The sequence below is a fragment of the Lepidochelys olivacea genome (assembly GCF_965140295.1).
Source record: "Lepidochelys olivacea isolate rLepOli2 genome assembly, chromosome: 14".
In the NCBI taxonomy this organism is placed as follows: Eukaryota; Metazoa; Chordata; order Testudines; family Cheloniidae; genus Lepidochelys; species Lepidochelys olivacea.
In genome coordinates, this window is record NC_140424.1 from 2,731,119 (window position 1) to 2,745,048 (window position 13,930).

General features: G+C 46.8%; 1 protein-coding gene across 5 annotated transcripts in view; it reads left to right on the forward strand.

Annotated features, from left to right (window-relative positions):
• BAIAP2 (BAR/IMD domain containing adaptor protein 2) overlaps window positions 1–13,930 on the forward strand; it is an 87,886-nt gene that overhangs the window by 35,474 nt on the left and 38,482 nt on the right. For all 5 annotated transcript variants that reach the window (XM_084646769.1, XM_084646766.1, XM_084646768.1 and 2 more), the window contains exons 4-6: window positions 6,353–6,414; window positions 7,192–7,263; window positions 8,104–8,241. In XM_084646769.1, the coding sequence (XP_084502895.1) occupies window positions 6,353–6,414; window positions 7,192–7,263; window positions 8,104–8,241 (272 nt within the window). The remainder of the gene's footprint in view (window positions 1–6,352; window positions 6,415–7,191; window positions 7,264–8,103; window positions 8,242–13,930) is intronic.

Below are 13,930 nucleotides of genomic sequence, written 5' to 3' on the forward strand. Positions count from 1 at the left end.
TATGCGGGAGGCATGAAATAAAACTGCTGCCAAGTTGCTCCTAGATGAGGATTACAAATATCCCCGTACAGACCTGTTCCCCTAGAATCCTGCTTTCAGCTGATCAAACTGCTGCCCAAATGCTGGGTTTCAGGCTTGTCTTTGGCCAAAGAATGATCGTTTCAGCGGTGGCTTTAAAAACAAGTAGTATTCCTCTCCTGATACCTCTTGCTCCGTTGATGTTCCATTTAAGGTAGCGTTGGGTAATGAAGACCTAGTTTTGAAGTGGTACCCAATTTATTTAATTGCCGTCTTTTTTTTCTTTTTAATTAGAGAGTCAACTTTCTTAATCAGTTGCTTGTGTCCTGTCTTCTCTGTTCCACTTCCACACCAGGGCTCTCCTGGTTTGGTTCAGAAGAATTGTTTTGTCAGCATTGTTAGTGTTCCACTTTGGTCAAGAGGTACCTCCTCTGTAGAGCAAACTTGTAGCTATCTGCCTTCTACTGCATTTAGAATTGCTGAGATGCTTCCAGAAAGGTGAGTTTATAATCAGGGATAAATCTGGAAGTGAGGAGAACACTTTTTTTTTTAATCAGTGCACCCTGTCTTTTTAGTCTGTAAGCTCTAGGTCAGCTGCTGTTTGTATCTTTGTGTATTCTACACTACAGAGGACAATTTGTATGTGTGGGGTCCTCCAGTGTGGTCTCAGGAGTACCTGCAAACGCTAACATGTACCTGTTGTGATATGTTCAGGCTTCCCTGTAGTCAGCAAGCCCTGGACTTCGCAGCTTTATTTTTTTAATGTGGTTTTGTTGTGGGAATAGGGTGACCAGATAGCAAGTGTGAAAAATTGGGACACTTTTTTTTTCCCAGGGCTGGGATGGTGTAGTTGCGTATGTAAGACACAGGCCCTAATATTGGGACGGCTGGTCACCCTATGTAGGAAGCCTGGTTAAAGTGGTTCTTGCATTTTCCTCTGAATGGCAAGAGGTTTGTGGTCAGTTCAGTCAAAGCTAAATGAGTCTGACGGGGGGTGTGTGTGTGTGGGGGGGGGGGGGGATTGTGTCCCTTCTTTGGCCTTCTCTTCACTGCTCAAGAGGTGGGGGGTTGTTTACCTCAGGGTAGCTAATGCCTGTGCGCGATCCCGAGGTGCAAAGACCAGGCACTTGAGTTTTACTGCGAGGTAAGTTGCCCTAAATCCCCTCCAGAGGTTGCCCTCGGTAACTGCTCCTCAGGGTAAAACCCAAGTGCCGCGTCTGCCCTGTTTTTTCCGCTGGGTAGCTCCCATGCCTGAGTTACTCGAAGGTTAAAAAACCTTCTTTAGCAGTGAAGGCAAGGCCTTCGCCACTTTGATTGCACTGCAGGGTTGGCTTGTCACTGCTTGGCCCTTCCCCCACTCTCAGGGCTGGGGGGGGTGCTCCCGGTCAGGCTGAACGCTCTTGGCTTGGCATGCTAAGTCTGGGGCAGGAGCCAATGCTTAGCCCCAGTGCTAGAGGAGATCAGACTTCTATTGGCAGGAATCTTGCAACTCTAGTGAGTTAGTGGCAAACTGTCTTGAGCCCATTGGCCCTTCGGACGTATTGTTTGATTGCTTTCCCAGCTCCAGCTTGGCTTCTCGCTCCCATTACAAGTCAGATTGGTTCGTGGATTTTTAGAACAAGTGGCAGCATGGCTTGAGAGTCTCTGTCCGATTGGCGTTACTCTGTGGTCTGATGCACTTAACCGCTTGATCGAAATGCATAATGGGGCGGGGGGGAGAGGAAATGGTGGTGGAGACCATCCCTAGGCCTGGAAAACCTCAAGGTGAAACTTTTCTCCGCACAAAGGGAGGTGCAGCCCTGTGTGTGTTGTTCCACCCTCTGCGAGGTTAGCATGCAAACTCTGGCTGATAGCAGCCCCAGAAAGCCATGTGAAACAACCTGTTTAGCTGTTTCTCTTTGGGTGTGGTGGGTTTAGAGCCCAGTGGACTCACAATGGTGCCTATAGTTCTCTGAAAATGGTTGTGTGAGTCAGACGTAGACTAAAATAGCAATTCTGGTTTGCTTTGTGTATCTAGTCTGTTTACATTCTTTGCAACCATGACATTGTCCCTACCTGACTCCGGACCTGACTTAGAGAGGTGTGTTTGGAGCACATGACAAAGAGCCAGAGTTCAACTCCCATTGCTGCCCCTAGCCCCAGGCAAGTCTTAGCCACTGGCTGCTTTTCCCTACCAAGTGGGGGGTTGTGTGAGTTAATTAACATGCGTGCCTAAGTAACTGTGTAACCCATGTGCTTGCCTCACTCGCAAGTTCACTGTAAGGTGATGGTTGCATTGGCGTTTCCATTACGAACACTGTTCTGTGTGGTGCCAAAACCCTGGACGTGGGAGTGACCTTTGCACATTTGTCATTCCAGTGATCTTGGGAGTAACTCCTCCCTTTATACAAAGCCCTGCACAACCGGGTAGGCATCTTGATCAGGGCCTTTGGATGTTAGCAGGGTATAAGCCATAAATCCTCCTCCTGAAATTCACCAAACTCTCAGCAGCGAAAGATGTTGTGCTCTCGTCCTGGATTAGTATGATGTTGCAGATTCTAATCCATGTCATAGACCCTTTTAAATACTTAAATTTGAATTTCCGTGAGGTTTTATTCACGGATTTTAACCCCTTCCTTGCTGCCAGGCCCTGTTTATCTTCGCAGCAGCTTTAAGATAAAATGACTTGGGTGGTGGCTTTTATAGACTTGTGTAGCTCAAGGTGAGCACTCTGAGCACGCCAATACATCCTGCAGTCCGGGAGAGGCTAACTGAGGTTTAGAAGTGCATTTTATCTGCTGCTAGTATCCCTGTGGCCATCCTGGAGGAAGCCTGGATTGGGGAGCTGCTGGGAATGGCTTGCATTCTGGTATAATAAATCTCTAGTATGTTGCCCGGGTCTGTGGTGCTGCTGCCATTGGGTGGGGAGAGCTACTCGTTTGTGCCACGTGTCTGGATTTTTTTTTATTTTTGAAGTGGGATTGGTTTCAGCTCTGGTCGCCAGTGCTCGGAGGGCATTGTCTTGCAAGGGGCAAAGGGAGTTTGTAGAAAGAAAGCTGTAAACCAAGATTTAAAATCTTTGCCAGGAGGAGTCTCTAAGGTCGGGTTTAAAGTGTGTGTCTTGAGGGGTGGGGGGAAGGAAGGGGGTGTTACCTCTCCCTCTAATGCTTGGGATGGGCCCTTTCATCTTTTTCTGAATTAGACTGCAAACTTCTTGGAGCAGAGATGGCTCTCACTGGTTCTTTAAAGGGCTGGGCCCAGATGGTGCTTGACTGAATGTTTGTACACCCTCTTTATGAGAACCTCCACCCTTGCACAATGCATTGAGAGGCGTGGTGTAAGCCAGACAGACCCAAGTTCCACTCGTGAGTCTGCTGTGAACAGTTCCTCCTGTGATGGTGGGTATATCACTTAACCTGCCTGGCTCCCTGTGAAATGGAGGTGGTGGTGTGAGAATTCGTGTCAGCAGAGTGCTTAGAAGATAAAAATGCATGTATTGATGCATTGTCCGTGGAAGAAATCACAGCTGAGTTATAACATTACATCATTTTTCTTGTCCTCAATATAGAGAGAACCATGCGCTTCCCACCATTTAACTTTCACCTATCAACCGGAGAGCAATTTCCTGTAGGTTTTGTAGTGTTAACCTTTTGCCCAGACCTTCCCTTTCATGCACGAAACTATTCATTGCTGAGATTTGTGATGGTAACAGCTGGCTGTGAGAGCATTAAGGCTGAATAGCTTCTTCTTGAACTTTTTACACGGCTCTGCAAGGAGCCTTGTGGTGAGCCTCTGCTGGCTCATTGGCTAGAACAGCCCACATGATCCTTACATCGGCTTTTGGAGAAACTACCTGTGGAGAAGAGTGTGGGTTGAGATCACTCAGAACCAGGTTCTAGACAAGCTTGCTCTCCCCAACACGCCAGAGTAGCCAGAATCCTGTGAAGTTTCAAATGGGGGAAATCCAAACTGCGCTTCCTCTCTCGCCCACTCCCCCAGTCCAGGTCAGCTGTCCCCCGTGGCTTTGCTTAATGCCTGTGGGTGCACTGGCATTGGATGCATGCTTTACCAACTTCCAAAGGTGCAGTTATAACCCTACCCTATCAAGCCATGAGTAGATAAGATTGTTACCCACCAGCTACTTGATAATAACATAAGGGATTGGCGCTCAGTGGTAATTTTTTTTTTTTAATGTTGGGAAAAAGTTTTGAGAGAGAGCGTGTGCAAATAAATTCAGCCCACAAAAGCAAGGCATCCCTTCCCCACCCCATCCCGGTTCATGTTGCTGCACACCATGGTACAATACACAACATGCATGGGTCTCAGCCCCGGTCAAGCCTAGACCCACTCCAATGGCTGGGCAGAGTGGTAACTTTAAATTCTATAAGTGCAGCCTGTCGTGGGTGGAAGTGAGACCCCTGACTTAAACACTTATGGGGTTCTTAGCCCTCTTTTTTTAGCCTGTTTAATTTGGGCACCTGTGTGTTGCCCGTGAGATGAGATTGTACCTGCTTTTCCCACCCTGATGTCGCTTCTTTCAGCATTATTTAGCTGTCTGAGGTTGGCCCTGTATAAGGCAGGGCTTGCTCCTGCCAGTCTCCTTGCACCAGGAGCTCAGGGTCTGCTCTGCAGGAACTGATCTTTAGTGAGGACTCTGTTTTTGTTACATTCCCTTTAATAGACGCTTGCAGCCTGGCTGGTAGGTGCTGAGCGCTCATGAGAACAGAGCAGAATTAGCCAACACTGTGTAAAAGAGACTCAATCGGCCTGCGAGGTTACTTAGATCATCAGTTGTTGCCATGTGCAATTCCTAGCCCAGTGTATTGGGAGGGGGGTTATAATCCAGAAAGAGCCGTTTGGCAGCCCTGACTGTCAGCAGTGTGTCTTGGGTAGCGCTGTGGCCAGGACAAGTTCAGCAGGATGCTGACACTTGCCCTGTAAAATAGAAGAGGCTGGAAGCACAGAGAACTCCTGTCAGAGGAGGGAGGCTCAATTCAGGTCCCCACGGAGCTGCCGCTGCCAAGCTATGGGAGAGCCCAGAGTGGCCATCCTGTCGTCGGAAGCAGGAGGGAGCTGGAGAAGGGTGAGAGAGCTGAGGGGAATTAGAGTAAAATAGTTCCTAACTGCATCGCTCCTCCGGTTCAAAACGGCCGTGCTTGATATGAGACACATCAGCAGGGCTGAGCTGGGATTAGCGGCTGTAACTATGGCTACTGTTCCTGCACTCAAGACCTTTTTCCCCCCCACGTTTTTCCTTGACGGTAGCTTCACCACCTTTGCAGTGTGGGGCCGTGAGCAGCCTCTCTGGGCCCGTTACGTAGGCTCTTACTTCCTGCCCTTGCTACTGCTGGATTTCTGTGAATTGGTGTTTTTGTTCCCATATGGTATGTTCCTCCGACAAGACCTCATCTCCTTCTAGGACTGAAGCAACTCCCCTCCTCCAATATCTCTGCTCCATATTTTTGTTATAGCAGAGACTGGCTCTTGCAGGTGTTCCTTTTATTCTGTCGCTAAGGCGTCCATGGGGGGCTGACGCATTGCCTCGTATCCTGAGGGATCTCCAAGTACTTCAAAAAACCATGCCCGGCTATAGAAAGAAGGGAGTGGGTTACTCCCCACTGAAATGCATTCTCTGCCGGGGGAGAATGCAGCAGCCATTCTGTCACCATTACTGTATGCTCCAGTCTTTGAACGTGAGGAAGAACTTCCCTGTTGAGCTACGCTTGGCGGGGGAAAGGGATGTGGAATAGAATTATCCAGTCTGGACTCTGGCCAGGACACCAGGGCTAATGACCAAACACCTGGAGTAAGTGTTGAGGGGATCCCTTAATGACCATGGGTGGTGGGGGGATGTCCAAAAGCTAGAACCTTCAGCTTCACAGCACCCTCTAGTGCCATGCTGGGGAACAGGTTCAGTGCTGATTCAAGCTTGGGACTGTAGTAGCATGCTTGTGCTCCTCAGGGTGGTTGTAGCAAGCAGAACTATGCTTCCAGCGTGGTGAGACTCTTCTGGTACAGGCAGTTCACACTTGTGCAGGGTTCCAGGGTGCTCTGCTCATGCTGCTGCTTGTTCCTTATAATCAGAAAGGGGCAGCGTGTAGGTTTCCAACCCTCCTAGCTAGACATCTGCATGCTTGAGATTTAAATGAGCATCTGATGTAAACACACTCCATGGATGCCCAAGAGCCCTGAGCTTATTCTGTAAACTCAAACTGTAAAGCACTTAGTCTGATCTCTCATTCCTTCAATCTTGTTGATACTAATGGCCCCCTCCTTCCCAGCTGCATCGCTGTGTGTGATGTCTACAGAGAGTGGAGGGTCTTTAAAATCCTCTCCTTTTCTCTTGTCTTTCTAGGGGATGTTCTCTTCCAGATGGCAGAAGTTCACAGGCAGATTCAAAATCAGTTAGAAGAGATGGTAAGTACTGTACAGCTTGCAGACATGTTTTCTAGAGGAGTCTGGGTGGGCCAAATACATAGGGCGACCAGCAGGAAGCTTTGGGACCAGCAGCTGTGTCAGCAATTTGTTGGCCTTTAGCTGCATTTCAGTGTGGAACTGCACCACAGGACTGCACAGAGGGGATGCATGAAATAATTGCCAAGCGTTTAGCTAAGAGTAGAAACCTCACTTGGTAAACCCTGACTGAAGAAAAGAATAAATTGTGCGGGGAGGATCAAAAAAACACTAGGATGTCTAGAGAGCACTTGTAAAAATGGTATTGTCTGGGCAAAAGAGCCAGCTACTCAACAAATCTACTTCACGCAGAGCCAGTTAGCACTGGAGGACTTCGATGCTGTGTCCAGGAAACACAATGGGCTTCAGTTTCTAATCCACAGAGACCGACTTTATCTAAAACTTGGTTGTTGGCCTGCTGATGTCCAGGCTCTCCATATGGGCTTCCATCTGTTTCTCTCAGACCGTCAAGCCTCTCTTCCTTTATGTAGCCAATTATACACCTGTTTTTCCCATATCCAATTGGCTGCCCTAATGTTAACATGCCTCTTTCTGTGTTGTATTCACTATGTCTGTCTGTCTTCACGCTCTGTCTTGTTTCATCCACTGCTCTCCATCAGCCCCTTGTCTCTTCGTCATGAAACTATCCTCTGTATCACACGCTCATGCTCGCTCTGTGTATTTGAATTCGAGGCCAGGTCAGTGTTTGCTAGAATACGTACTTTGGTTTTTGTCTTCAAGCTGAAGTCTTTTCACAACGAGCTACTGACGCAACTGGAGCAGAAAGTAGAACTGGATTCCAGGTATCTAAGTGTAAGTCCATCAGAACTTTATTTTAATATATTAAACAACACGAGCATGTTCCCAGCTCTTCTTTTGACTTTCTCTTTGCTGCTGCCTTCTCCACCAGCATTCCAAGCTTGTCCTAGTCCACATGGGGGTGCGAGTGTTCCACCTTGACTCTGCTCGTTTGGGATCTGAGTACCTTCATGTAATCCTGAATACAGAGGCAGGAGTTAGACTGGCCTCTTGGCATGTTGCAGATTTTTAGCAAAAAATATTCTGTTGATGCTCTAAAACCTGTGGGCTCTAACCATCTCAACCCTGTGATGGCCACACTTAACCCTTTAATGTCTAATTCTGGCCCCCATGCGCATTGGTTCAGCGTACTGTAAGAAGCAGAATTTCCTGTTTAATCTGCATGAACTGATACTAATTATGAATGACTATTTATTTGCATTGTGGTAGTGTCCAGAATGTGCTAGGTGCTTTCCGATCATCTTGCACTCCTGGCGCTAAAGAGCATGCCGATTAACTTTCATTGCTGGTAGTGACTGCTCTTTTTTTTTAAAGAGGAGAGCAATCCTTTTTCTTAATTTGGTAGCCCACCATGAAACCACCAACAAGCTGATATTTCTGCTTTCTGGGTCATTGGGAATCTGGTATCCCCTCGTCTCCCAGAGGAGGATGGCTGCACAGTTGCCTTTTAAACATGCAAGTGTTCTAAAACATGCCTCCTGCATCAGGAACGAGGTTGTGGAGGCCTTGGCTACAAGGAGAATGTAAACCATGCTCATTAGGAGCAGAAAATCTCAGCTGATCTGCTGAGCCATTGTTTCAGCTATTCAGAGCTTCCCCCTGTTTTATATTCAGGCTGCGCTGAAGAAATACCAGACTGAGCAAAGGAGCAAAGGGGATGCGCTAGAGAAATGCCAGGCAGAGCTGAAAAAACTTCGGAAGAAGAGCCAAGGGAGCAAAAACCCTCAGAAGTACTCGGACAAGGAGCTGCAGGTAGGACTGCAGGTAGCAGATTGGTAGTCTGCTGTCAATACTCTCAGTGGTACTGACTGAAATGGGCCTTGCTGAGTACTCCTTTGGTTGCTAAGTTCATAGGATCATAGAAATGTGGGGCTGGAAGGGACCTCGAGAAGTCATCTAGTCCTGTTGCCTGTATACAAAGTATGGTATACTAGACCATACCTGACAGGTGTTTGTCCAACTTGTTCTTAAAGTGATGGGGATTCCGCAAACTCCCTTGGAAGCCTATTCCAGAGCTTAGCTTTTTTTGTCTTTAGTCATCTTTTCTAAAGACTAAACATGCCCAGTTTTGTAACCTGGCCTCCTAGACCAGGTTATTCTAAACCTTTTATCACTTTTGTTGCTGTCCTCTGGACTATCTCCACTTTGTCCGTCTTTTGTGAAGCGTGGTACCCTGAACTGGACACAGCACTCCAGCTGAGGCCTCACCAGTGCTGGGTACAGCAGGGCTGTTACCTCTTGTGTCTTACGAACGACACTCTGGTTAACATACCCCAGAAGATTCGCCTTTTTCACAACTCCATCACATTGTTGACTCGTATTCAATTTGTGATCCACTATCACCCCCAGATCCTTTTTGCCGTACTATCACCGAGCCAGTTACTCCCCATTTTGTAGCGGTGCGTTTGATTTTTTTTTTCTCTCTTAGGTATAGTACTTTGTACTTTATTGAATGTCATCTTGTTAATTTCAGATCAATTCTCCAATTTGTCATGGTTGTTTCGAATGCTAATCCTGTCCTCCAAGGTGCTTGCAACCCCTCCCAGCTTCGTGTCATCCACAAATTTTATAAGCATATGCGCCACTCCATTATCCAAGTCATTAATGAAAATATTGAATAATACTGGACCCAAGTCAGACCCCTGTGAGATGCCACTAGATAGGGCCTCCTGGCTGGACAGTGAACCATTGAAAACTGCTCTTTGAGGTTGGTCTGTTAACCAGTTGTGTACCCACCTTATCGTAATTTCAGTTGGACACATTTCCCTAGCTTGTTTATTAGAGTGTCATGTGGGACTGTGTCAGAAGCCTTACTAAAATCAAGGTATATCACGTCTACTGCTCTCTTCCCCCACCCTGGGGTAGGTCAGTAACCCAATCAAAGAAAGAACAGGAGGACTTGTGGCACCTTAGAGACTAACCAATTTATCTGAGCATAATTAACTCTGAAGCAAATTGGGCATTAAATACTTCAGCCTCCTTGATGTCATCCATGTGTAGCTCATCTTCCTCACTAGGTAGAGGACCAACAATCCCCTTTGGCTTTCTCTTGCTCCTAACCTATTTGTAGACCCTCTTCATATTGCTTTTTATGTGCCTTGCTAGGTGTAACTCCTCTTATACCTTAGCCTTTCTGCTTTTATCCCTATATGCTTGTGCTGTTCTTTTGTACTCCTCCTTAGCAGTTGGTCCATGTTTCCATTTATAGGATTCCTTTTTGCTTTTTCAGGCCATTTAAAGAGCTCCTGCTGGAATCATACCGGCCTCTTACTATTCTTACCCTATATAGGGAGTTATTTAGCCCTTCACACATCACTCCCCAGAGGCAGCCCAAACGAGGAAGCCCCTTAGATAATGGCTCCCTGTTTTCCCATCACAAATGAGCTGAACGCCCGCAAGGAGCGAAGGAGGGAGCATGGTCCAGACGATAGAACGTGGGACTGGAAATTAGGAGACCTGGCTCTTCAGTTGGCCATTAGACCCTGGGCAAATCACTTCACCTTTCTCTGCTCTCTCTAAACTGGCGAATGATATTCAGTTTTGCAAAGCGCTTTGAGATCTTCTGATGAAAAGCATTGTATAAGAGTCAGAAGTCAATTGGGCTCATTGGGCAGATGCAAGCCAGTTTCCCAGCAAACAATGGAATCATTTGGCTAGCATCCCATCCAGCTGCCTTTGACTGCTCTAATCTGATGGGATCAGGTCCAATTCACCCAGCTGCAGAATGGGTAAGTAGCCTTTCAGTGTGAGATTGAGCAAAACATGAACCCATGACCTTCAAGACTATATAGTCAAGCACCTTAACCACTCAGCCAGTACATTAATTAATTAATTCTGTCTCCTTGAATTGACTGCGATTGACTCTTCTCTTATCAGTGAAAGACCCAAGAAATAAAACTTTCAACCTGGTGAATTTCCATTGTCAGACACATCTCCCTCTGGATCTCATTCTACTGAAATATTTTCTGTAGCCTCCTGGCTTTAAATTCCTATCCATTTCTTCCCCCTCCACTCCCTCGGTACGACAGCTTGTACATGCTGGAGGCGTTTTTTCATTAGACCGCAAATAACTTCTCTAAATAGTGACTTTTGAGTCAAGCGTACTTGAAAACTGCATACCGTTTTCTAATCGGATTTTGATTGCACCCTCCTGAGACTGCTGCATTTGAGTCCCTAGGCAGAGAGACTCACTCTTCTCTCAAGAACAGCCGGGTACAGCAGTTTGTGTCTTGGGGAGAGGGGTTTGTTTTTGTTGTGTTTTTGTTGTTTGTTTTAATATGCACATTTTAAGAGGCTAAAGCTTCAGGATTTCCAGGCAGGGATAAATGGGGGATAATATTTCATTTCAATGTATCCCACGAAGCGTTCTGAGAAGGCATTACTGACATATGCAGAGCATCAGGAATTACTCTCCTGCCTATGTCCTACACTGCACTAAAAGATCTGCAGCGCGCCTGTGGCTGGCCCAGGTCAACAGACACCAGTTTGGGCTGGAGGAGGGATAGGCTAAACAGTGCAGTGTAGACACTTGGGCTGGAGCCTGGGCTCTGAGACTCACCCTCCTCGTAGGGGTTCGGAGCCGAGGCTCCAGCTCAAGCCCAAACATCTACCCTGCAATTTTCAGTCCCACCGCCTGAGACCCAGGAGCCCAAGTCAGTCAACCCGGGCTCTGAGACTTGGTGCTGTGAGGTTTTTATTGTGCCTTCTATTGACAGCAATGGACATGCAACCTGGATGGTGGCACAGGGTGTATTGGGGTGAGGGAGGGTGCTTGGGGGTTAATGACTGTATTCATAGAGTGAGTTAATCTCTTGTGGAAGTTACTGACCTTCAATTCAGGCCTCACTGGCAACACATCTGGGAGGAGTGCAAGTTTAAGCAAGCAGTTAATACATGGATCTGTAAACACCCTTCTGGCCTGAAATGCTCTTTCTCCTTGTCTGTCTCTGTTAGTTCTAGCCACGGCTGTGGAGTAAATACAGTGTCAATGGCCCATTCCTGTAGGCAAAATTAACCTACAGGCCAGATGACTTGCTACCTCCTGTCTCTAATGCAAAACTTTCAGCAGCCGTGTTGCCCCTGGGATCCAAGTTAACCAAAGGTTATTTGAATGTGGTCATACTTCCTGAATGTTCCCTTTTTATCTAAGCTGACCTAAACATAGGTGACAGCTCCTCAGCCTGGGTCTATTGAAGTTCTCTGTACCGAACAGCAGATGTGAATTACTCACCAGCTAATTAGAATGAAGATTCTGTAGGGGAGAGTACCTTTTCTAATTGTACTAAAACTCCACGAGTGAGTTATTCTGTTAGCAGCGTAGAGCAGAAAGATCACTGAAGGGAAAAACTGGAAGTGTTTATCAGCATTCTTATCTCAAGCTTCCAGAAAGAATTCTTCTGCTTGTTTAAAATGCTGCATACTGAATTCTTACTGATCTGTCACTCCTAACTCTGTCCTGAGGCATCATTTATCCAGTGGCGTTTTTACAGTGGGAGTGCTGAGAGCCATTTAACAAAACTGTGAACCCTTTATATGGTGGAAACCACTTCAAGCCCAGGGGTGCTGCCGCACCCCAGCACCCTGAGTTTTAGCACACATGCTTGTATCCACCTGAGGTTGTTTAAGAAGCTGGCTTTTAAAAGCCACTCTAAAGTGTGCTGGCGTAGTAAAACATGCAGAGAAGTCCTGTTTGTTCGCTTATCCCACTTGAAGACTTGATGAGCACATGAACTCTAAATTAAGATTTTTAAATCACTTCTGAATATCTGCTTCCTTGCAACCTATTCTCTTAATTGCCAGCTGAAAGAGAAGGAATGGTAGACCAGTGGGCAAGGATATCTTTAGATGCAGGAAAACACAAGGTACCAAGATTGGCAATTAGCTATCTCTTGCTCACAAATGTTGCCCATATGGACACAGAGAACCAAAATCCTGCCATGGCTCCTTTATCTCCTATGAGTCCTCTAAGCACCTAGGGACTGCATTGTCCTTATTTTTGCAGGGATTCCCCCACCTATGAAGTATACCCCTCCAAGTTAGCTAAAATGAATTCTCCTCCTCCGTCTGTACCTTTCTGCCATGCTGCAGAGAGAGGGCGACTATTCAGAGGTGCTCAGTTAACTGAGACTTTGATGTTCTTGACAGAAAGTAGCAGAGATGTGGGTTAGTTCTATTAGCGTGGCTTGTTTTGGGTAAAGGGAAAGAAACTGGATCATTCTTTCAAGCACTTAATCTTTCTACAGTAGGAATTTAGGAAGAGCTTGTCTCTTTGGAAAAACCTTGCAATGGTTTTTAAGCTTAAAAAGAGCTGCAAAGACTGCTGGATTGCTGGGTTTTTCGGGATTAAAATAAAAAGCTGGTGTTGCTGAATTTGACTGAGTGTTGCTGATTCATCTCTGTGCTGTGCTGCTCACTGTGGTGGGGCTTCGTGCCCTAAAAGAGCAAACTCTTCTGGGCCACTCTTAAAACTGTTTCCCCATTTTCTTTATGGTGGATTTGAAAGCATGATTTTCATAGAATATCTGGGTTGGAAGGGACCTCAGGAGGTCATCTAGTCCAACCCCCTGCTCAAAGCAGGACCAATTTTTGCCCCAGATCCCTAAATGCCACCCCAAGGATTGAAATCACAACCCTGGGTTTAGCAGGCCAATGCTCAAACCACTGAGCGATCCCTCTGTCACTCCTCCCTCTCCCCCCCCCCCCCCGCCACCAAACCTACTAAGCCCCTTTGCTGGCCCAGGATACCCGAACTGCCATAGGCTCAGGTGGACTCTTGCCATAAATGCTCACTGGGGAACTTGGATAAATGTTTAAATCCCAGTGAGCTCTGCGAGGAGAACAATGTACAGCGCCCTGTGGAGAATTGCGTGTGGAGGAATGGAAATCTATTGTTCCTAGGATAGCAGAGGTCTGGTGTGAGGATGTGGCTTGGCAATAGGAAGTGGCATCGCTTTTGATTTAGTGTATGGAGTTGAATCATTGGCACTGTGCATAACACAGCACTACAGCGGTTTCATGCGGGCTGCATGCCAGGTGTAGTCCTCCTGGGTCTGGGCCTTATCCCCACCTATAACACTTCCACTCTGGTTTCTTGTGTTGGCTTAGCACAAGGGCTTGCCATGCTCAGGACTGGAGCTCCTCCACCATAGTCTATTTTTTCTTTTGCCTCTTCAGCTGATCTCGACTGACGTCCTGTATCTAAAGAGCAGCTGGTTTGAGGAGGAAACCTCTTGCCTGGGGTACGGAAGATGGAAAAACTTGCCAGCATTGGAAGCGAAGAATCCCAGCTTTATTGGCCGCTCTGAATTCAGTGCTGAACAGCTGCTGATGTCACACAGACATCTAGTCTTGTTCCACAAATATCTGATCTCTTTGACAACTCTGCTTATTTAAACTAGAGAACAACATGCTTCTTGGCAGAGGAATTGGAATTTGGCTCAGA